Below are 23155 nucleotides of genomic sequence, written 5' to 3' on the forward strand. Positions count from 1 at the left end.
CGGCCAGCGGACTATAATGAGAACACCTTTTGGGCCGAGATTACGGGAGGAGTTTATACACCATCTACCGCTCGAGGGGGGATGATTCGGTCCACTACATACCGAATGTTGCACCGGTTGATTTCTATGTCTCTCACGCATCACAAGAATAGTGAGAGAGTGCCTTCAACGGACTTGTATTTCCTATGGGCACTAGTTACTCCCGGGAGGCACCTGAACCTTCCAGTTGCTTTAGCTGCATACTTGGGACGGAGGGCCAGGGGACTTCGGGGAGATAGCCCGATATGCGGAGGGCATTTTATCACACGGTTAGCTCGATCATACCAGTTGATGACACGTGAGATCACGAGATCGATGGTGTTTCACGACATGAGGCCGATGAGTCTTCAGCTACTGGAGTCGATGCGCGTATTGGAGCGGGGTGGTGATGGTGTTTTGAGGGTTCGAGCAGATGATGAGGCAGAAGAGGAGGGTGCTGCCGAGCCACAGCCGAGACGGGTCCAGCGGCGTCGACCTGCTCCTCGGGGAGCGCAGCAGGGACCTGAGCGGGAGATTGATATGCGCTATCTGGCTCAGGGCATTGATCGTCTTAGCGAGTATGTTGCACATGTGGACATGCAACAGCGGTGGCAAGGGAATGCGTTGAACGCATTCTTTGCCCATCAGGGATTTCAGTATTCGGTTCCCTTTCCACCACCATTCCGGTCACGATTTGATGGGGCCGGTACTTCTGGGACACAGCCACATGATGATGAAGATGACGAGTGATCCTTTTTATTTTGTTTTATTTGTTTTGTGTTATTTTTAGTTTAGTTTAGTTTTTAGTATTTGGTATGTAATTAAACTTTGATTTAGTTTGATTTAGTTTGTTTTCCATGTTGATGCTCTTTGGTTGTTTAGATTTCTGCAGAATTTTCGCCTTTAGGAAGCTGGCAGTAAGTTCAGCAGCTAGGTCCGACTGTTGATAGAGAGAGCGGTATGAGAGTTGAAGGTTATAGTCGAGACCCACAATTTGTCATAAGTGTGGGGTGCATATTTATTTCGTGAGCGATCGTTTTGAAGATTGGCATTGTTACGATATTTTGACTCTTATGATATGGATGAGCAGTTCCCATACCATAGAGTTTTATTTCGATGCGAGGAAGAAGTATCGTCCCGGCTGCCATGACATGGTTGACACTTTCCTATGTTATGGGGGATTTTTCATCGCGAGTAGAGGATGTCATTCTTGACGAGACGACGTGGTCGACACTTTCCCACGTCATGGTTACTATGCTTTGCATTATTTGCACCACATTTTTGAAGACGGCGGTTTTGATTTTATTTTTCAGCAAATTCAGAGGCAGCAGTTCCAGTTTTCAGTCTTTCAGTGATATTTGAAGCAACTTGTAGCAGCCCCATTCGATCTCGCCACAACTACCCAGGGGAGTCTGTTCCTTTTTCTCCCTTTTTATGTTCTTAATTTGTTTTAGCATACAATGAGGGCATTGTATGAAATAAGTGTGGGGTAGGGGATCGGTAAAAGTAAATTAAAATTAAGAAAAAATGAAATTGCTAGAATTTACAAAATTTAAAAATTTGAAAAAACTTGAAATAATAGTTTAATTTAGAAAAATCTAGTGATAATTTAAAATTTGCTGATATTGTATGAAATGATCCGATGAGAACTCAAATGTTTAGTTGAGCCAATATACGTTATAGTGCATTTGTGGCCTCCCTTATTTTAGTGAAATCATGGAACAAAAACATAACCCCGCTTGGTTTGAGGGATGCAATATGTTTAGCAGCCTAAACCTGAAATGTATCCAGGAAAATTATTATCATTAACCAATAAAGGTTGAGGTTGAGCGCCTCTGCTTAAGCATGTAGGGTTTTGAGTGAAAAAAAAGTGAGTTACATGTGAAAAAAAAAGAGAGAATTACGAAAAGTTTGAAGAATTTTGGAGCAAATAAAGTGAAGATCAAAAGATTAAAATTCCAAGAAATCCAAAAAGTTGAAGATACCAGAAATCAATTCAAATAAGGTGTTGAATTCAAAGAAATCAAAGATCAAAATGCCAAAGAAATGAAGAATTCAAATAAAGCTCCATAGTGGTATCATAAATTGTAATTCTAGAATATGTATGCTTAGGTTGCTCAACTAAAAATACCTTGAGGTTAGGAGGTTTTATGCGGATGGATTCGGAGGGTTGCATAAAATGAGCATTGTTCGGAAAAAGTGGGCGAGTGTTTATGATGATTGTGAGTATTTAAAATATGGGGGGGTATTTTAGGAAAATGTTAGACACAAATGTACGCGTTGAGGTCTTGGCATAATGGCTGAGTTTTAAATGGATTGTTTAGTATGATATTGGTAAAATAAAAGTAAATTTGCTTGGGGGCAAGCAAAGGCTAAGTGTGGGGTATTTTGATATGTGTATTTTTATATATATTTTTATGCACTTTATCTTAATATTTTGGCCTTATTTACTCTATTTTAGAACTAAAAAGTACTCATAATACTTTAAATTATGTTTTGCAGCTATTTGTTGTCGATAAAGCACAAAAGAAAAGACTGAAGTGGAAACCGGGCTTAGAAGCTAAAAGAAAGAAAAGAATGCTGAGGTAGCGAGTACGCCCCGCGTACCTTAAGGTTACGCCCCGCGTACCTGCTTGTGCCAGATATACTTGATCGCGTGATTATCTTGAGTACGCGCTGCGTAATCCTAAGTACGCCCAGCGTACTTAGGTCGGCCACAAAGATTATAAATATCGATTTTTAGCTAACCAGGAAGGGGATTCGACTTCTAACCTAATTTAGTCGACAATTAACTTCTGTTAAGCTGTTTTGAGGGTCTAGAAGGCGGCCGGAAGGCCGTTAAGCTAACGGGAGCGGAGATCGGAAGGATTGGAGAGCGGATACATGTCGATTATCATATGGATTGCTAACGTGACCATGTTTAACATTCCACTGTGGTACTTTTCTGTATTTAGTTTCTGATTTGGGTGTAAAAACCTTTTACTTTGTGTTTATGATTGAATGAAGCTTTGATTATTAGACTAATTGCTATATTAAATAGTTTATTTGTGTTTAATTTATCTTGCCAAGCTTGTTTAAAGATCCTCATGTGTTAATGATGATTATTTTCTGTTAATTGTTAAGTGAATTGAGTTGCTTGAACATCTGCTCGATTGCTTGTCTCTTATGATTTTTGATGACCATCGAGATTATAAGACTAGAAATAACGAATGTGAAACTAGGATTAACTGGAGAATAGGTAAGTTAATGTGTGAGCCTTGTTTGATGACCATCAACAAGAGGTTAATTAAATGTCTACATTGATTAACTATATTTACAAGTCTTGCTTGATACGAACTGAACACTAGGAAGCATGTTAGTTTAATCAACTGATCACTGTTTGAATTGACTTGTTTGCTAAAGGATTAGTTATAGTGAACATGAATCTAATCATTTTAGGAATCGGTGAACATGAATAAATGAATTTGTGTAAGCAATTGTCTAAGTTTTTAAGGTGTAATTTGTTTAAACCAAAGTACCTGAAGAGATGTGCTTTCCTGTTAGTTTATCGAGAGTTGTTAATTGTTAATTTGAGATTTACTAAACCATTTTCTTTATTATTTTCGTGTGATCTATAACCTATAATCAAATATATTAAATTAATCCACCGTTCCCTGTGATCGACACCCGACTTACCTAAGCTATACTGTAATCTGACTAGGTACACTGCCTATAAGTGCATAGATAGTCTAAGTTTGTTAGGTTATAAATATTAAAATTAGTGGGTACTTTTGTGCACATCAATGGGTTAGTCGTAGCATCCACTAGCAGCTAGTCGGTGTGGAAAGGTGTTGTCAGACTACCGGATGGCCGTAGCATTCACCAGTGGCTAAATAGTAAGAGAAGTATATTAAGACTGCGGTGTGGTCCATAGCAATCGTATGTGAGGATGATTCGTAAGACTGCGGTGTGGCCCGTAGCATTAGATTAGACTGCGGTGTGGCCCGTAGCATTATAGTAGAAAGAATGCCCAGTAGATACTGGCGATAATGACCCGTACTGGAAGTAGCGGGAGTAATGGATTTGGTGAAGATAGGATCTTCACAGTGGCAGGGGAGATAGTTGTTTTGGGGCATCGCCTTGGGAAGGCAAGGGAAGCGCGTGAGGAAAGAAGGGGTGAACCCCTATAGGTTCAGTTGCAGTACTCGGAGAGTACCAGAAGGATTCTCGGTAGAGTAAGTTGTGTTTCCAGGATGTTCAGGGTCAGGGCTGACTCAAGATGATTATCTGCAAGGATTGATGCTAGTCAGAATGACCAGGCGGAAGACCAGCAAAGGTAGGCAGCTGGTGTGGGAATCATTGATGGGGTATTGGAGGCAGATCGCAGGCGATGGGCCATAGCAAACTTCGAGGATGAAGTTTAGTTTAAGTGGGGGAGATTTGTAACACCCAAAGTTTTGAAGGCCAAGAAAGGAAAGAAAACCTTGATTTTAAGGGGCGACTCGGCGAGTTCAAGGAGGAACTCGGCGAGTCCGAGCGGGATCCGGGTCGAGGAGTAAGTGACCGACTCGGTGAGTCGGCCAAGGTGACTCGGCGAGTCTGGTCTGTGCGTGGAAAACCCTAAATTCGGGACTTGGAGCCTATATAAACGTCTTAATCTTCTTCCTAGGGTTCCTTACTGCCTCTTTAGCCCTGGATACCAAACCCTAGCCGTCATATCCTTTGATTGAGCCATTTGTTGCCTTGGAAGGTGCATTAAAGCTTGGAGAAGGAAGAAGGAACTTGGAGGAGCAAGAAGGGACTGTAGATCTGGGATTGTGAGTTCATTCTGAGCATTTAGAGGTAATAAACTAGTTCCTGGACCCTTTTTGCACCTAGATCTATGTGTGGTTGTCGGGGCTTTTTAGCCATAATGTTATTATTTTGAGTTAGAAGCAAGATCTGAAGTTGCTACTTCAGATCTAAGCATATTATGGTCTTGAGAAGCATAAACTAGCAGCCCTTGAGTTGATTATGGAGCCTCCTTGCCTTAAACCCTAGTTTATGGTGTATTTTTCTTAGATATCCTTCTCTACACGTAAAGTTTGCAACTTTAGGTGAGGAATAGGCTTGGGAAGGATAGATCTACAGATTTGAGTCCCTGCATGACTCAAAAGTCCTCTGCATGTATGAAGGACCAGATGGACTCGGCAAGTCCTTTGAGTGGACTCGGCGAGTAGCTTGAAGATGAGGAGGAACTCGATGAGTGGGATGAACAGCTCGTCGAGTCGGATGAAGTTGGGCATGAACTCGACGAGTTGGATGAAGATTGTCTTGGACTCGGCGAGTCAGGTCGCGAAACCCCAAACCCTTCGAATTGAGACTTGTAATAGTGAGTCGAATGGAAACTCAGTGAGTTGGACAGGCCAGGACTCGGTAATCGGTAGACTCGGCGAGTCATGGACTAACTCGGCGAGTCGAGTCGCTAAGAGGAGGACTCTGAACATATGAACTCGGCGAGTCAATAGGGTGACTCGGCGAGTAGGGATGACCTGGAAGGTTGACTTTTACTAGGACTTTGACCTTGACCAGAGTTGACTTAGTTGACTTTCGGGGGATAGTTAGACTAAGTGTTGCATTGATATTGGTAGCTCGGGGAGCTAGTGGAGCAGGAGTTCAGAGAGCTTTCGGTCAGCAGCCAGAGGATCATCAGTAGAGTTCAACAGTGCGAGGTGAGTCTCTTCACTGTTTGTATGGGTCTAAGGCACCAATGCCGACCCATTTAGAATATGCATGAAAGACCAGGGGGCGGCTCCTGGCATACAGTATGTTATTATGGATGATAGGAAGACCCGGGGGTTAGCCCTAGGCAATATGTATGAAATACCAGGAGGTGGCTCCTGGCGCATTGTATGCTATTATGTATGAAAGACCAGGAGGTGGCTCCTGGCGCATTGTATGCTATTATATATGAAAGACCAGGAGGTGGCTTCTGGCACACTGTATGATGTTTAGCTAAGTAGAGTAGTATGTATAGTTGTCTTTGTGATACTTACATAAAAGACCAGGGGGTGGCCCTTGGCACATGTCTGTAAGACCAGGGGTGGCCCTTGGCACTTGTCTGTAAGACCCAGGGAGTGGCCTGAGCTTGACCAGGAAGACCACGCGCGGCCCGTGGCATAATGGCAAGACTATGTTTGGCACATAGCACCTTACTTGATTATGGATAAGTCGGTTATGTATGGTTCTTGGCTATGAATGGTTGTATGGTATGTGGTATCTGGGGAACTCACTAAGCTTCGTGCTTACGGTTTTCAGTTTTGGTTTCAGGTGCTTCCGGTAGCGGATGATGGAGCTCGGGATGATCGCATGGCACACACCATAGATTAGTCAGCCTGGGAATGTTTTACTCTGATAACGAACATGTGTTTTGAAAACTAATACTCTGTTTATGTTTTGAAATGATGATTTTACTTTAAGTAACATTTTATTAAAAGAAATTTTTAGCCTGGAATTTTGGGACGTTACAGGCGTACTAGTGTAAGAGTCATTACGTGAGGCGTAATTTGGTGTACGCTTAGCGTACTATGAAGGGTTGAACGGGAATGCGAGGCCTCATACGCTGGGTGTACGAGGAATATGCAGGGCGTACGAAGGGATTTAAGAAACCCTAATTTTAGATGTTGGATGATATATAAGCACTTTTATGTTTCATGAAACCCTCATTTCTCAGCCTCCATCGACCTTTTAGCCTCATATTCGAAACCCTAAGCCTCTCCTATGTGTTTTGAGCTCATTATGTCCATTTTGGTGTGTTTTGATCAATAATCAAGAGGTAGAAGCTTGGTGTAAGATTGTTGATCAAGGAAGAGCTTGTAGATTTTGATTTTCTACTCTATTTCTAGCTTGTTTGAGGTAAAAAGTTTTGATCTTGTTCATTGGTTGTTTAGATCTAACATATATGAGTTTTGGTGAAAGTATAATGCTATATCTTGAAGTTGGGTTCTTTTGGGGCATGCAAAGTCACCAAGTCAGTGACTTTATGGTTCTAGACACTTATTAGGACTCAGATTTGTGGTTTGGACTTCTGGACTTAAGCATTAAGAGCTTAATGAAGAGTTTGGCTTAATGGATGAGTACGCTGGGCGTACAAGTTTGTATACGCAACGTACAAGCCAAATAGCGTGTATGCTTAACATACAGCTGAATACGCCCCGTGTACTCAGTCGGGTGGGATATTGCATATTGGGCTTCAAGTTTGGGCTTTCTTTTGGGCTTGGGTATTTGAGTTCTTATTGGGCCATCTGAGTGCAAGTTTTTTGGATTAGGAAAAATGGTTGGGCTTTAGGGTAAGGCCCATGTAAGGGGTTTGGGCTCAATTTGGAAAATTAGGCCATATTTGGGCATTGGTTGAATAATTGGCTTTTGGGCCTTTTAGATTGTGAGTTTGGGCTTTAGTCTTGGACCAAGCTAAGTTAGGGGTAACATGGTCCTTTTACCCCAAATGTGGATTTATGGTTATGGATTGGAACCTAAGTGTTAATTGGGGTGTTGTTTTAGTATTGATTAGCTCGGGGATTCATTAAACCAGCAGCCATGGATTTTCAGTGAGATTCAGCAGTCGAGGTGAGTTTCCTCACTGTGTTTTAGTGGGTCGAAGGCACCAAAGTGAACCCATGGTTGATATGTTAGTATGTTAAATGTCTGCATGACACTTGCATGTGTTATGTATGGTATGCTTACCGGGGCAAGGCCCGATGCCAGGTGGGGCCTGATGAGTATATTGTATGATAGCTATCAATATGTGTTCTTATACTTACCAGGCGAGGCTGGATGACTGTACGGTATGCTATGGTCTTTGTGACTATTGCATGTGCTAGTAAGATTATAAGTTTATATGATTAGGTGTGTATCGGGTGGGGCCCAATGTCAGGCAGGGCTTGGTGATTGATAGATCTGTAATCTGAGCAGGGATTGATGTCGGGTGGGGCCCGAAGTCGATCGGGGCTCGATGTCGGACAGGACCCGATGCCAAGTGGGACTCGATACCGGGCGAGGCTCGATGGAGGGAGAGGGCCCAATATGTGATTTATGTATGTATGATATTTGGTATCTTGGGGAATGCACTGAGCTTTGTGCTTACGGTTTTCGGTTTATGTTTCCGGTGTTTCTGGTTTTAAAACTAGGAGCTCGGGATGATTGTAGTGCACACACCACATTGCTCCGTGTTTTGTGATTTACTTTGATTTTATAGGTCGATTGATACACTTGTTCTATTGGGCTTGTTTTGATGATGTTTTTTGAATACTGATTTTATTGAATGAAAATGAAAATTTTTGGTCTTTTTTTGGGATGTTACAACTAAAAATCCAAAAAATTACTTTGAACTATCATTTCAATCATGAGTTTATGTTTAAAATAAAAGCTTTAAGCTTGTACTTCCGAATGAAGCTATTCTCTAATTCGCTTTATTTTTATAAAAAAGTAAAAATTAAAAACTTTTAAAAACTTGTTGTCAAACACACCATATGTTATATTTTTAAGGGCAAGAAAAATATACAAGAGCCCAAATGCCCAATACATTATGGGATATTTACAAGAAAAGTTTTTGTCTTAATTTCTTTAGTGAACCCCCTATTAACCTTCTAAATTGTGTCTTTTTTATTCAGGCTCCGGAGTTATCATAAAAATTCAAATAAATATGCACAAGTCGTTGTGGTGTAACACCCGATTCCCAATTTGGGTATTTGGCGGATGCGTTTGCCAAAAGGTCTATTGGAGGTTTCGTGTTTTGTAGGTTTCTAATTGTATCATCCAAGTTCTGATGATGTTTCTTTTTCTACTCTTTGATTGGGGGTTTTATGGTTCAAGGAAAGGTAGAAGCAAAGACCGAACCTGAAGGAATTAATCGCAAAATCTAAAAAACTGAAAACCCGGAATTTATCGCATGGGACGCAAGGCGCCCTTTAAAAGGCGCGATGCGCCTCCGGCCCATGAGCTGATCGTGTTTTTGGGGGTTTTTAAAGGTCATTAACCCATGAGGTTTGTTATTTATCAGCCTTCATTAGTCCTAGAATGTTCCTTGAGAGAAAACCTAGCCTTCTAGAAAACCTATCCTTATTGATCCAAAATCATGTGATTTAAAAAAAAGATATGATCGAAAAATACTATTATTCAAAATAATTTGATCCAAAAATTTACGATCCAAAAATGGTATCATCTAAAAGTAGTATGAGCTGAAAAATACTATAATGATTAATATTTTTTTTTGATTCAGAACTTTTGTAATTGTTAAATATTAAAATACTCGAACCGATATTTAGTTCAAAAAAAATAAAAAAATATCAAAAAACAAAAAAACAAACAAAAAAAAACAAAAAACACTAGTAAATTCAAATATGTAGTAAAAAAGATAAAAATAAACAAAAAACAAAAAAAAAAGTTATTATATATATATATATATATATATATATATATATATATATATATATATATATATATATATATATATATATATATATATATATATATATATGAAAAAAATATACAACAACAAGACGAAAAAAAATTAAATAGAATTAAACCCATTTAAATGACACTCCATAGACGTTCGTCACATATGATTAAATCCTCGAGTCCGTATTACGTTTCACGGACGTGCAACAAATGCGAACACATCACGACCAAGTATTAAGTTTGTCAATTGTTCTCTTGACGAAGTGGAGGGGGGGACTATGTTCGCTGTCCTTACCATTTTTTGAGTCGTCATCGGATCCACACCTTAATATTGATATCAATACTAATTTTTATTTCAAATTTGAAATTTGAAAATTTTAAAATGTGATGTGAAATTGTAGTTTTTAAATTTTAATTTTATGCTAATTATTACAAAATAATAATAAGTAAAAAAAGAAAATGATATATGATGTGACAATTCATTGAATTATATGGAGTTTAAGAGCATTAAGTGTGGGTTAGGTTATAACATCAAATTCATATGCCACATCAACCATAATACCACCATAACAGTAAGGGGGAAATGGTGTTCTCCATGTCAGAACATGTTAAGAAGTAGAGAGAGAAAGAAAGAAAAATGAATTGATTGGTTGATAAATGCAACACCAATTAAACTTCCCGTTGCAACTTGTCTTCATCACAACGAGATATGTCATAACACCCTCTTAACAAGAAGGGGAGTGATGTTCATCTTGTTATAACTAGGTTATGAGGTGTCATATCGGCAATAACACATTTCTCGTTGCCCATACCATATTCTCTAATGGAGTATACAGTTTTATAGGTAAAATTATTTAGTGCATAGATATTGACGTGACAATCCACTGAACTCTTATAAAAACATATTTAATGGTAAGTTTAATGGGATGACAAATATAGGTGTTATTTAATTGATTGAAGTATACCATTGTGAAATGCCACATGTGTATTTAATTGATTTGGAATTCAATAACCATTGAACTTTTCGATGAAAAAAAAAGTTTTTAATTCTTTAAATATATATTATAAATTAATTTTTGTAATATTTTATTAAACTTTATAAAGTCATTTGTCTGCTTGGCTAGTTAAGCATGGGCTAATTCATAGATCTTTGGGCTTTGATTACCAAGGAATAGAGACTTTACAAATCAAACCGGGGGATTGACATTCCATTGCTGTCATTTTATATGTATATGGTTACAATTATCTCCGCTCCCAATGTGCCTATGATGTAGCACCAGGCGGACTATTAGCTAGTGTGTATCATCTTACTAGAATAGAGTATGGCGCGGATCAACCAGAAGAGGTATGCATAAAAGTATTTGCCCCGAGGAGGGATCCTAGAATTCCGTCTGTTTTTTGGGTTTGGAAAAGTGTGGATTTTCAAGAACGGGAATCCTATGATATGTTGGGAATCTCTTATGATAATCATCCCCGTTTGAAACGTATATTAATGCCTGAAAGTTGGATAGGATGGCCTTTACGTAAGGATTATATTGCTCCCAATTTTTATGAAATACAAGATGCTCATTGAATGATAAAAAACGAATCTTCAATTATACAATTCTATAGATTCCAGGTTCGATTCTAGATTAAACAGAGTAATTGAAGTCTCGTTTATGGTTTGTATTTTTATTATGTATAGAATAAAAAAAATACAATAAAATAAAATTAGGAATTAATCGGGATTCTCAAATTTGTAAAATACTTATTTCGGATGAGCCAAGTCGATAGGAGGAACCAAACGAATTATGCAGCATCAACTTTGGACTGCACACATCACTTAAGGGGAATCTATAAAGTCATGTAATGTAGGAGTAAATTAAAAATTGAAAAGAAAATACAAAACTGAATCTTATTTATTCGCATTAATATATTGTAGTGAAAAAATGATAGAGTTTTATGATTTTTGAAAAGATAACTTGATAATTCATTGAATTCTATAAGAACTTAGTGTATTATACCCTAAGTTCAATGCATCGGCGATAGTGTAACCCGAACTTTCTATCATGGGGCCGGTGCGACCATGTGAGTGGGTACGCGAGAATGCATGATAGTCACACATATGAAATGTTAATATTTGTCATATTACAGAATACAGAAAGATGAATAGATGATCGGTTAAAAGATTCATACAATCATATCTAAAACGTGGAAATAAGTTGGGCAAGAAGACACGTGAAAGTTAATGCGTTGAAGGTCACCGATGCCACCTGTTTCAGAGGCTCTCTGGAAAGATCAGACCGCAAATGTCAATCAACCGCCTACACCTTCATCTAGAATGCTTTTGTCACGTTGAAAGATAAAAAGATATATCAAATACCCAAATTGTTTTTTCAATAAACAAAATAGTAAAATCGGAATTGTTTGATATTACTATTTTAAGGATAACTTTACTCAAGTCTCAAAACATGCATAAGCTGGTGAAGGTGAAGCAAAAGCCAAATAAAAAACCACCAAGTTCATAAGTACACCCACTCACTTTCTTCCACTTAAAAGAGCTCGTTTATGTTATGAAACACGTGTAACAATTGAACTCAAACACCATATCTCGTTATCAATTTATCATCCCTCTCAATTCTCAAATTCTCTCACTCTCACTCTTCTCTTTGCTTTGCTCACATGATCCACAAATGTTGCTCTCACCGCTTCTTCTTCTTCTTCATCTATCTTTCTCAATCCCACCGTCCTTCTCTCAGTCGTTCTTCTATAATGGTTTCAAAAACTGCGATTCCACCAACATAACCATGAACGGAGTTGCAGAGATCACCGACGATGGTATTCTCAGGCTTACGGATGTCCGCTCTCGTTTGATTGGCCGGGGGTTTTACCCTGATCCGATTCGTTTCAAGAGCCCGACAACGGGGACGTCTCTCTCTTTCTCCACTTCTTTCGTCTTCGCCGTCGTCCCCAAGTACAGACAGCTCGGGGGTCATGGCTTAGCTTTTACAATCTCTCCGACCAAAGACCTCGTCGGAGCTCAACCCAGTCAATACCTCGGCCTCCTTAATTGCAGCCTCAATGGGAATTCATCTAATCACCTCTTTGCGGTAGAATTTGACACCGTTCAAGATTACGAATTCGTTGATATCGATGATAATCACGTCGGTGTTAACATTAATCGTATGAGATCGGTGAATTCGACCAGAGCTGGGTTTTTTGTTGATGGGGATTCAACAAAACAGGAGATTTGTTTACATAGTGGGAAAAAGATTCAAGCTTGGATCGATTATGATGCTGATATACCCCAATTGAATATCACTCTTTCCATATATTCAAAAAAACCCAGTACGCCGATCTTATCTCTCCCGGTGGACTTGTCGCCGGTTTTTCAAGATTTTATGTACGTTGGGTTTTCTGCTTCAACGGGTCTTCTTGCTAGCTCCCATTATGTCTTCGGATGGAGCTTCAACATGACCGGAAAAGCAAAATCGTTAAATCTTCATTGCCTCCCTTCACTTCCACCATTTAAAAAGAATAAAAGAGGTTTCATAATTGGGCTTTCTGTTTCGGTAATATTAGCTTTTTTCATCATCGCGACCGGCGGTGCTGTTTATGTTTTCAAACAATTCAATCACGTAGACATGGTTGAAGATTGGGAGCTTGATGTGGGCCCACAAAAGTATTCTTACAAGGATTTGAAGGATTCTACAAAGGGTTTTCACGAGAAAGAAATGCTCGGATATGGTGGATCCGGTAAGGTTTACAAAGGGGTTTTGCCTAATTCGACTACCCAAATCGCACTGAAGCGAATTCTGAAGGAATCAAAACATGGGCAGAAGGAATTCGCGTCGGAGATTTCAACAATTGGCCGGCTCCGGCACCGGAATCTTGTTCAGTTGTTGGGTTGGAGTAGAAGAAAAGGTGAGTTTTTGCTGATTTATGATTTCATGTCAAATGGCAGTTTAGATAATTATATTTTCAACAACCCAAAAACGATATTGAGTTGGGAACAAAGATTCAAAATCATAAACGATGTATCAAACGGTTTGCTGTATCTTCACGAGGGTTGGGAACAAACTGTGCTCCACAGAGACATTAAAGCCGGAAATGTGTTATTAGATTCGGAGTTAAATGGCCGTTTAGGCGACTTCGGGTTGGCTAAGTTATACGACCATGGTTCGCACCCCACCACCACCAAAGTGGTCGGTACACTGGGTTACATGGCTCCTGAGTTGACTCGAACCGGGAAGCCCACCACGAGTTCCGATGTGTTTGCTTTTGGAGCTCTGTTGTTAGAGGTTGTATGTGGCCGGAGACCCATTGAACTCAAAGCCTCACCGGAGGAGCTCATTTTGGTGGATTGGGTGATGGATAAGTGGCGAGAAGGGAGGTTACTTGAGGTGGTGGATTCAAGGTTGAAAGGAGAGTTCGATAAAGTCGAGGTTATGATGGTGTTGAAGCTTGGGTTAATGTGTTCTAGTGATGAGCCATCATTCAGGCCGAGTATGAGGCAGGTGATTAGGTACTTGGAGGGAGAGGTACCCTTGCCGGAGATTTTAGCTCCGCCGAGTGAGAAAGGTGGTTTTGTGGTGGGGTTTGATGATTTTGCAGCTTCCTTAAAGAAAATGGATACTTGGTCGGTTGGATACAGAGAAGGGGATGCTGATCTTGAAGCTGGTTCTGGTTTACCGGAGTTGGTTTCCGGCTAGCACATCTGCAGCAAATGTTTAAATGAAGATTAGACCACCGTCTAGTTTGTCTAGAGAATGTATAGCTTGTAACCTTTTCTCTTACTTTTTTAAAGCTTTCTAATTTTTGGTCAACCAATTGGAAAGCTTTTTATCAATGGAAAGTGGAAACAAGATACATGTACAACCTTTTTAAGGTTACACAAAGGTTAACACCAAAACTAGAACTCTAAAGAGAGGAGGGAGTAGGGATGCAAACTAGAACCCGGTTGACCCGTTTCAATTGGATATTCCCCGCCAAAACGGATAGCGGATACGGGACTTAAGATTCCCATTATGCTAAAAACGGGGATGGGGCCGGGGCCAGATATAACAATCCCCAACCCGTCCCACCCCCGCTTTGATGACTATATATATATATATATATATATATATATATATATATATATATATATATATATATATATATATATATATATCGATTATTTATTAAATTTGAATTAAGTCCACTAAAATGAATTGATCCATATTAGACCATCAGAGATAGAGTCCATATACAAAATTATGTTCCCAATTCCAAGAGTACATCAATCGTCACTTTGTTCAATGATCTGTATACCAAATCGTCACTTTTCGTTTTGATGCTTGTTAAACATTATGATTGATGTAACCAGAATCTAATTATGACATATGGTTTTGATCATTTATTAAACTTGGTTTTTTTAAGTTGAGTTTATTATATTGATAGATTGGGGATGGGTCGGGGATGGGCTGAGAAAAAGCCCAAAATACAAAGGGGAGGGGATTTGATTACCCACATCCATCGGGGATGGGGATGGGACAAGGTTAGACACTCAGGGATGGGGACAGGGATGGTTAACCCCGCCCCAAACCCGCCCCATTTCCATCCTTAGAAGGGAGTCTATCATAGATCGAATTACAGGTTTGAACCCTAAAACTGAAAAACCAAAAGCAAATCTAGATCGTCTGTTTTGGGCTAAGATTTTTTAAAACCGAAAAAAATTGGTTTGGGTTTGGTTTGCATAATACCCACTGACTATAAAACCGAACCAAACCATGCGTTTAGAACCAAACAGAAATCAATCTATCGCATGAAACTTATTTGTATATACTAGGTGTGCACCCACGCAAAGTCGCGACAACAAGTATTAGGTAGTGTTTGTTTTTTGTCTGTAGATCTACATGGCCTCCTTTGTTTGCGCCGCACAGATCACACACAGACATTAGCATTCGCAAATTGTTTGTTTTTTTGAAGACTACAGACCTAAAAATGTCTGCGCACCCTCTTCTTGGCACAGATGTGGATCAGAGTCTTCTAACATCTTCAGACATCTTCTACCCTAAAAAAACATATATATCTTTATTTTTTTAAGTTTTTTTTTTAAATTATTTTTTTCCAACTTTATTAATGATAAACAATTTGAAAGAAAAAATTACAAAACTTAAAAAAAAACGTTCGACAATACAAACATGATATTTTTGACAAATTTATAAATAAAGATTTATTACAATAATAGTCGTTGAAGTTGTTTATATAAATATGAAAAAAAAATCATAATATATTCTTATATTTTTTTGCCAAATTTTGTAAAACATTATTTAATACAGTATCGTCAACTTCTCGAGAAAATATTTATGGTACGTTTTTAATGGATTTAATTGAAAAAATCGAAGTTTATTTCCATCCATTTATGTATAAATTCTTTGATCACTAATTATAATGTTTAGTTATCACTTTGCAACCAAAATTGTTGGTTTTTATCAAGTATATACGTTAATTTATATCATTTTTAGTTTATTTTTTATACAATAATACATAAAAGTTGAACTACATTCGTTAATTATTTATAACAAAGTCATAAAAATATTAAAAAATCACTTTGAAATTTAAAAAAGTTAGTTTATTTAGATTTCAGTTTATTTTAGTAGCTCGCAGATGTTAAAAAAACAAACAATCTTCTTTTTTCAGACTGCAGACGTTTGGTCTACCTCTTCTACTGCAGAGGTCTACAAATGTGGTCCGCAGACTGCAGACATTTTGCCTCAGAAAAAACAAACAACACCTTACTGTTTTAATGACTACAAATGTTCTGGTTGATATGTTAGAAAATTTTCATGACCAATCTTTGGACAAACATCATGTCCAAGCCCAAATAATATAAATCGCTTCTCCACGTTGAGTCATAAAAAGATGATTGAAAATTAATTATAAAATAAAAATCCAAAATCGAAGCTTTTTCAGAGAATGTTTTGAAAGTTTAATCTGTGACAAATTATCTTGGACTATTTTCAATAGTAAGGTGAGGAGCGAACTCATATCCCTTGGAATGATGAGAGATAGAAAGAAAATGAAATAACAAAAGAAAATGCATTTTTTTCCAATTATCATTAGTTGAATACACACCGAGCATAATGCATCTTGTTTTGTTGTGTATTAATTAACAAACCGGTCATAAGTGAATTTGTTCTATAGAGAAAAAAGCCACTCGAGATGGTTTGGAAATTGATTTGCAACAAGTGTAAATCATTTTAAATTGGGACACAACTTCTTGTCCTTACATTCTTTATTTTCTGCCTTATGAATTTTATTGTGAAATATGTAGATTGTTATATTGTATTTACACTCTCAACAACAAAAACAACACAAATCAAAATTAAAAAAAAAAACATATTTATCTATTTTAGGTTTCCACATAGGATATAGAAAATACTTATGTTATGTTATGTGGCAAAGATGATCAATGTAAGTTGATAATCAACCATACTTGAAAATGCTATAGGATTTAGTAGCTTAACAACTTAGTCTTGCACCGGGCACAATTTATATGATATTTTCAAATTAGCATTTAATCGAATACAAATTTTATAAATTAGGTGGTGAAATTTTTAAACTTAAGTTGGACATGGAGACTGTCGTGCACAAATGGTTAAATTTCTTAAAATTAATAACATGAGAGCCGTAAATAGAACCAATAAAGAATATTAAAAATTAGGGTCAGAAATATACTATAGTTTATTACCTCTCGATCGGTGGTAAAATCACAAACAACTCTTGTAGTATTGACCAAAAATACCAAAATAAAAAAAATCAAAATCTATCATTTTCTTCATTCATCATATACCTAAAAAGGAACTGTGAGAACCTGAAACAAACCAAGCTATACAAACATTATGTGGAATTACAGTGATAACGAAAAGTAATTTTTCTTATTAAGAAAAATGATAAACTAAAATAAACTTCATGGGACACATATTCTTGATATTGAGCAACCTGAAAAAAAAAAGCTTTCAAAAAAATACATAAAGTTAAATGTAATAACCAAAGATAATTATATTTTATGAAGAAAAAGAGATCAAAGCAAGAAAAATAGATCCATATTCTTGAGGAGTTTGAACCGACCAACCCATCAAAAAGTTGGATGGATGAACGACCCTTAATAGCTCTACAGTAATACTTTTGAGAAGATAATAGATAATACTCATTGTTTTGGTTCTTATGCACTTTATCAAAATTTCACTTTAAGTTTTCCATAAAATTCGCTTAAGAGAAGAGAATAGGCCAACCATATACAAATTTAACATATACTGTAGCACCTGGTTCCTGGTACGTAAATCTTATTTGAGTATTTCCCTTCTTTTAGCCTTGGACTCGGCGAGTCATAGGTCCGACTCGCCGAGTGGATGCGGGACCCCGGACATATTTAAGTTGGCGACTCGGCGAGTCACAGCTGTTGGGTGAAACCCTAAGTTTCAGGGGTTTGCACCCTATTTAAGCGACTTATTCGCCCCAGGCCAGCCCCCATTCTCTCCCCAGAGCTCCCAACCCTCGTTTATGCTTGTTCTTTGAAGATTTGAAGCTTTGTTGTGTGCTTTTGAAGGTTTTGAAGGAGGAAGGAAGTAGATCCAGAAGAAGGGAAGCCATCCAGGCATAATTGTGTTCTTCCAGCAGTTTCTGTGAGGTATAACCCGTTTTCCTCTTGATTCTATGCTTAGTACTTCATTTAGGTTTTTCTTGGACAAATCCCCAAGCTTGTATGTGCATTATATGTCGTAATAAGATGTTTGGCCTCTGGATCTAGGCAAGATTGAGCTCCAGGAGCTCAGATTTGTTAGCTTTATGGCCCCATGTTGCTTGTTCACCCTAGATATACCCTTTTGAGGCATTTTGAGCCCTAAAATCCATTTTGGTGAATATCCACACGTAAAGTTGGAAACTTTACGTGTGATTCGTGTCCTAGAAGTCCAGATCTGTGAATGGCATGGACTGGAATCGAGCAAATATGTGTATTTAGTGGGTGCATGGCAACGACTCGGCGAGTCGTTCATGTGACTCGGCGAGTCTGTTCGCAAGTCTCCGAGTTTGTCCCCTTTTCGTAGTGTCGAGTGAGCAGTGAGTCACGGGGTGTGACTCAGTGAGTCAGAAGCTGAACTCATCTATGGAGGTACTCGGCGAGTCAATGCCCTGACTCGGCGAGTTCAAGGCAATCTCCTTAGATCAAGAACAGACTCGACGAGTTGTTCATACAACTCGGCGAGTCGCAGCATAAGTGTTCATCGGATGAAGATGAACTCGACGAGTTGTTCATACAACTCGACGAGTAGGATGAAGGACTTGAATATCAGTTTAGAAGGAGAACTCGTCGAGTCGTCGCCTAACTCAACGGGTAGGAACGGGATCCAGGACAATCGTTTGGGTGGTGACTCGGCGAGTTGGAAAGCCAACTCGGCGAGTCGGGTCAACTGAAAGTTGACTCTAACTTTGACTTAGGGCATGGTCAGGGGTAAAATGGTCATTTTACCCAAAGGTCAGTGAGCAGTGTTTGATTGAGTATGTTGTGGGAATTGCAGCCGGAGGATTTCCGGAGCAGCAGCAGCAGCAGTAGGCAGTCAGTTCCCAATCAGATCAGCAGCTACTTCGAGGTGAGTTACCTTCCAGTAGCGGTGGGTCTACGGCCACAATGTCGGCCCACCAGTAGGAGTTGTATGTTAGATGATTGTCTTTGTGATATCATCTAGGTTGCTACTACCTGATATGTTGTATGCTAGCATGATATGTATATGTGATAGTTGTAGAGTTTGGTTGTTAGGACCGAAGGGTAGGTCGGACACCCCAGATATGTCTGACAGTACGTGATGATATGATTGCATGCTGGCTTGTTATGTTATATGAGATAAAGGTAGTAAGAGGGGACTAGTCCCCGAGGATCGGTTGTTAGGACCGATGGGTAGTCAGCACCCCAGAATGGCTTGACACGGGTAGTCAGCACCCCAGAATGGCTTGACACGGGTAGGACGGCACCCCAGAACGGCCGTACCGGGTAGTCAGGCACCCCAGAATAGCCTGACAGTATGTATGTTATGTGTTCGTATGGTATGTGGTACGATGGGGGAACTCACTAAGCTTTGTGCTTACAGTTTTCAGTTTTGGTTTCAGGTACCTCCTCAGCTAGGGGAAAGGAGCCGGCGCGGTAGTAGCATGTCACACACACACTCTCCGGTTTCCGCATTTACGAGCTTCACTGGGATTTGTACTCTGATATTTTGATTGGGTGTATGAATTGGCTTTTAGACATGGTTCACTTTGTGTTATGGTTTGATCAAACAATGTTTTTAGTTATTAATATTTTCTAAAGTAATGTTTTAAAACAAAATTTTTGGTCGTGAAAATTGGGTCGTTACAAGTTGGTATCAGAGCCCTGATTTGAGGGATTCGGACACATCTTCGGGAGTGTCTGAACTCAAATCGAGGGATTAAAAGATTTTCTAAAAGAAAATGTTTTCTAAAATTGAGAAAGGAGTTTTGAGAAAGAACGAAGTGTGTGATGTACGCGACCGACCGAGCTCAAGTAAGTATTCCCCAAAGTACCCATACAAGTTTATGTTATGTTTATCAGCTTTTGTAGAACAGCATGCTAGAATAGGACTAAGGATCTAGGAGTGATGCCTTATGTGCCTGCTTTATGTGTTTCAGTTGTATCAGAATTGCATGCTAGATATTGAGTAGACAGTAAGTAGGATAGCCTGATTAGGTTATGCCTGGTAGTATGAGCTTAGCACTAAATGCTAGCTCAGTTCCTGAAAGTAGATAGAGTTAATTGAGATTGTTACCCTTATCTGAATGCTGCTTGCTTCGTGCTACGTGGGACTCTGAATAATGGGTGTTAGCCGTTAGGCGAATGCGTCACGTCACATGTGATCAGGTTTGAATAATCTTAGAGTGCCGGATTTGATCCTACTGTGCAGCTCTTGTTTGAGTCCAACCGTTGTAGGGACGAGTCGGGTACTCGAAGGATTATCTGAGCCTCGTCACATGTGATGATATTTGGGTAATGGCTAATTAGCATTACAAGGAGGTCTGCAGCAGCTGAGGACTGGTTAGAGTGGAATTAGAGATTTCCCTAGGGCAAGCCTAGGATGAGTATAGCAGTGATCAGCAGTAGTGAAAGGGATCTGGTGGAGTCGAGGCATTCCTTGAAGAAGGTACGGATAGATGTGGAAGGTAGTATGGGCCCGTACTACTAAAAGCAGAGGATCCATACCCGAACCAAGGAAGGCTAAGATAAGACCAGGGAACTTGTAAGTAGTTGTGATCCCTCAGGAAGTATCAGTATCACTAATGATTGTTGTGATGTATTGCAGAATGGTCGTACTTCGATCGAGGCCGGTAGATGGCGGTTCAGGAGAGGGGTCAGGTTCGGGATCAGGTTCCGAGCCGGTTGATGAAGGACTACGCGAGTTCATCGCGTCAGAGATCACCAGAGGCATCCTTGAGTCGACCCCCATTCTCTTTGGGTCGATCAAGGAAGGGATCATGGAGTTGATGGAGGATCGCCTTCGGGCATTCAGGAGTGATATGGCATCTAGCCAGTCAGGATCTCGCACACTGTCCTTCAAGGACTTCAGGGGCAGTGGTGCGCCGGATTTCCATTGGGTGAAAGACCCCACTGCTGCCAGGCGATGGATTGTAGACATCGATTCTGCCCAGTTGACTAGCTTCTGCCCCGAGGGGTCGAAGGTGAGGTATGCAGCAGGGTGTTTACGGGACCGAGCCCGTGATTGGTGGGAGTCAGTGGGTGACTCGTTGCGAGCCTCAGCTATCGAGGCTATGACCTGGTCGGACTTTGTGACCAGGTTCCAGGCAGAGTTTGCGCCGGCTGTCGAGCTTCAGCAGCTGGCCAGGGAGTTTCTAGACATGAGGCAGACGACGGAGACTGTGGCGGAGATCACCGCCAAGTTTCGGGAGAGGGCTTTGTTGGTGCCCCAGTATGCTGGTGACGAGGACATGAGGAGGACTCGTTATCATGATATGCTACGAGCTGACATCCGGGAGCATGTTAGCTTTTCGGCTTGCCCTACCTTGGACTCTATGATTACCAGGGCAAGGGAGAGGGAGATAGATTTGGAGCACATCCGGAAACGGAAATTAGAGGAGGGTCAGGCAGGAGGGGCTTCGGGGAAGAAGCCCAAGGGATCAGATGGTAGGCCAAAAGGCCAGTCAGGACCGAGCCGCTGCAGGAAATGCGGCAGGCCACACGAGGGGGCGTGCAGGATGAGATCATCAGGCTGCTACAAGTGCGGCAAGACTGGGCACATCAGCAGGGATTGCACTGCTCCGGCAGCAGTCATTCAGACATCAGAGTTGCTGTGTTTCCACTGCAACCAGAGGGGCCACAAGAAGGCCAATTGCCCCCAGTTGACAGTCTCAGCGCCGGTGAAGGCGCCAGCTCCAGCGACCCTGCGGATCACGGATGGCCGATAAGGCAAGGCAGAGGCTCCAGTGGTGAGGAGCCGAGCATTTCAGCTGACTACCGAGGAGGCACGCGCCGCACCCGATGTGGTGACGTGTATGATTCTTTCCCTCTATCTTATTTTTATGATGTTATGTTATTGATATGTGCTCTGTATGTATATGTATACATTAGGATCATTCCATGTGAACGGCCTCCCAGTTCAGGTGTTATTTGATTCGGGTGCATCCCGATCATTCGTTTCCCTTGCGCTTAGCAAGAAGTTTCATGAGTCATCAGGCGAGTTAGATTGCCCTTTGGAGGTGGAGATTGTTGATGATCGATTGGTGTGAGCATCGATGGTATTTCGAGATTGCGTGCTGCGTTTGTTCGAGGAGCGCTATTTGGTGGATTTGGTTCCCATTCCGTTGCGTGGGAACAAGGTGATTATAGGCATGGATTGGCTGAGCCCTAATGGGGCGGTGATAGATTTCGCGCAACAGCTAGTGCGGGTCAGGACCCCAAGCGGGGGAGAGTTAGTGATTCATGGTGAGAGGCCTCAGTATGGACCCGCTGTATGTTCAGCAGCGAGGGCTAGGCGCTACCTTCAGCAGGGATGCGCATGATATGTCGCGTATGTGATGGATACCCGGGAGGCGGGTAAGGTGACAGTGAGCGAGGTTCCGGTGGTCCGAGACTTTGTAGATGTTTTCCCAGAGGAGCTTCCTGGGATACCTCCGGAGCGACAGGTGGAGTTCAGGATTAACCTTGTTCCTGGTGCGGCTCCGATAGCCAAGGCGCCGTATCGGTTGGCTCCTCCCGAGATGCAGGAATTGTCTACGCAGCTATAGGAGCTGCTAGACAAGGGATTTATTTGCCTGAGTAGTTCGCCCTGGGGAGCCCCGATTCTGTTTGTGAAGAAGAAGGACGGGTCGCACCGGATGTGTATAGATTACCGGGAGCTAAACAAGGTAACGGTGAAGAACCGTTACCCGCTTCCGAGGATTGATGACCTCTTTGACCAGCTTTAGGGAGCATCTTGGTTCTCCAAGATTGATTTGCGTTCGGGTTATCATCAGATGAGGGTCAGGGAGGAGGATATGCAGAAGACAGCGTTTCGGACGCGCTATGGCCATTATGAGTTCGTGGTGGTGCCGTTTGGGCTCACCAATGCTCCTGCCGCGTTCATGGACCTCATGAACCGCGTATGCAGACCGATGAACACTTATGCGACGTCACATTGCCAAAATAATCTTTGTCTTCAACATATCACAAATCCAAACTCGTGAAACCATAAGATCTGAA

The 23155-nt window shown here is 40.5% G+C and overlaps 1 protein-coding gene and 1 pseudogene across 1 annotated transcript; both read left to right on the plus strand.

Moving 5' to 3' along the window:
• Nucleotides 1–10534: 10534 nt before the first annotated feature.
• LOC122195612 (NAD(P)H-quinone oxidoreductase subunit J, chloroplastic-like) lies at nt 10535–11334 on the plus strand (annotated as a pseudogene).
• Nucleotides 11335–11673: 339 nt separating this feature from the next.
• Nucleotides 11674–14289, plus strand: LOC111919763 (L-type lectin-domain containing receptor kinase S.4). Its single transcript, XM_023915357.3, has one exon. It carries the CDS (start codon nt 12105–12107, stop codon nt 14121–14123), a length of 2019 nt encoding a protein of 672 aa, XP_023771125.1. The 5' UTR covers nt 11674–12104; the 3' UTR covers nt 14124–14289.
• The last annotated feature ends 8866 nt before the right edge of the window (nt 14290–23155 follow it).

The sequence above is a fragment of the Lactuca sativa genome, chromosome 8 (genome assembly GCF_002870075.4).
Source record: "Lactuca sativa cultivar Salinas chromosome 8, Lsat_Salinas_v11, whole genome shotgun sequence".
In the NCBI taxonomy this organism is placed as follows: domain Eukaryota; kingdom Viridiplantae; phylum Streptophyta; class Magnoliopsida; order Asterales; family Asteraceae; genus Lactuca; species Lactuca sativa.

Bases quoted from the DNA above. Each gene is read 5' to 3' on its own strand.
- LOC111919763 (XM_023915357.3), top strand. From the start codon at position 12,105: ATGTTGCTCTCACCGCTTCTTCTTCTTCTTCATCTATCTTTCTCAATC.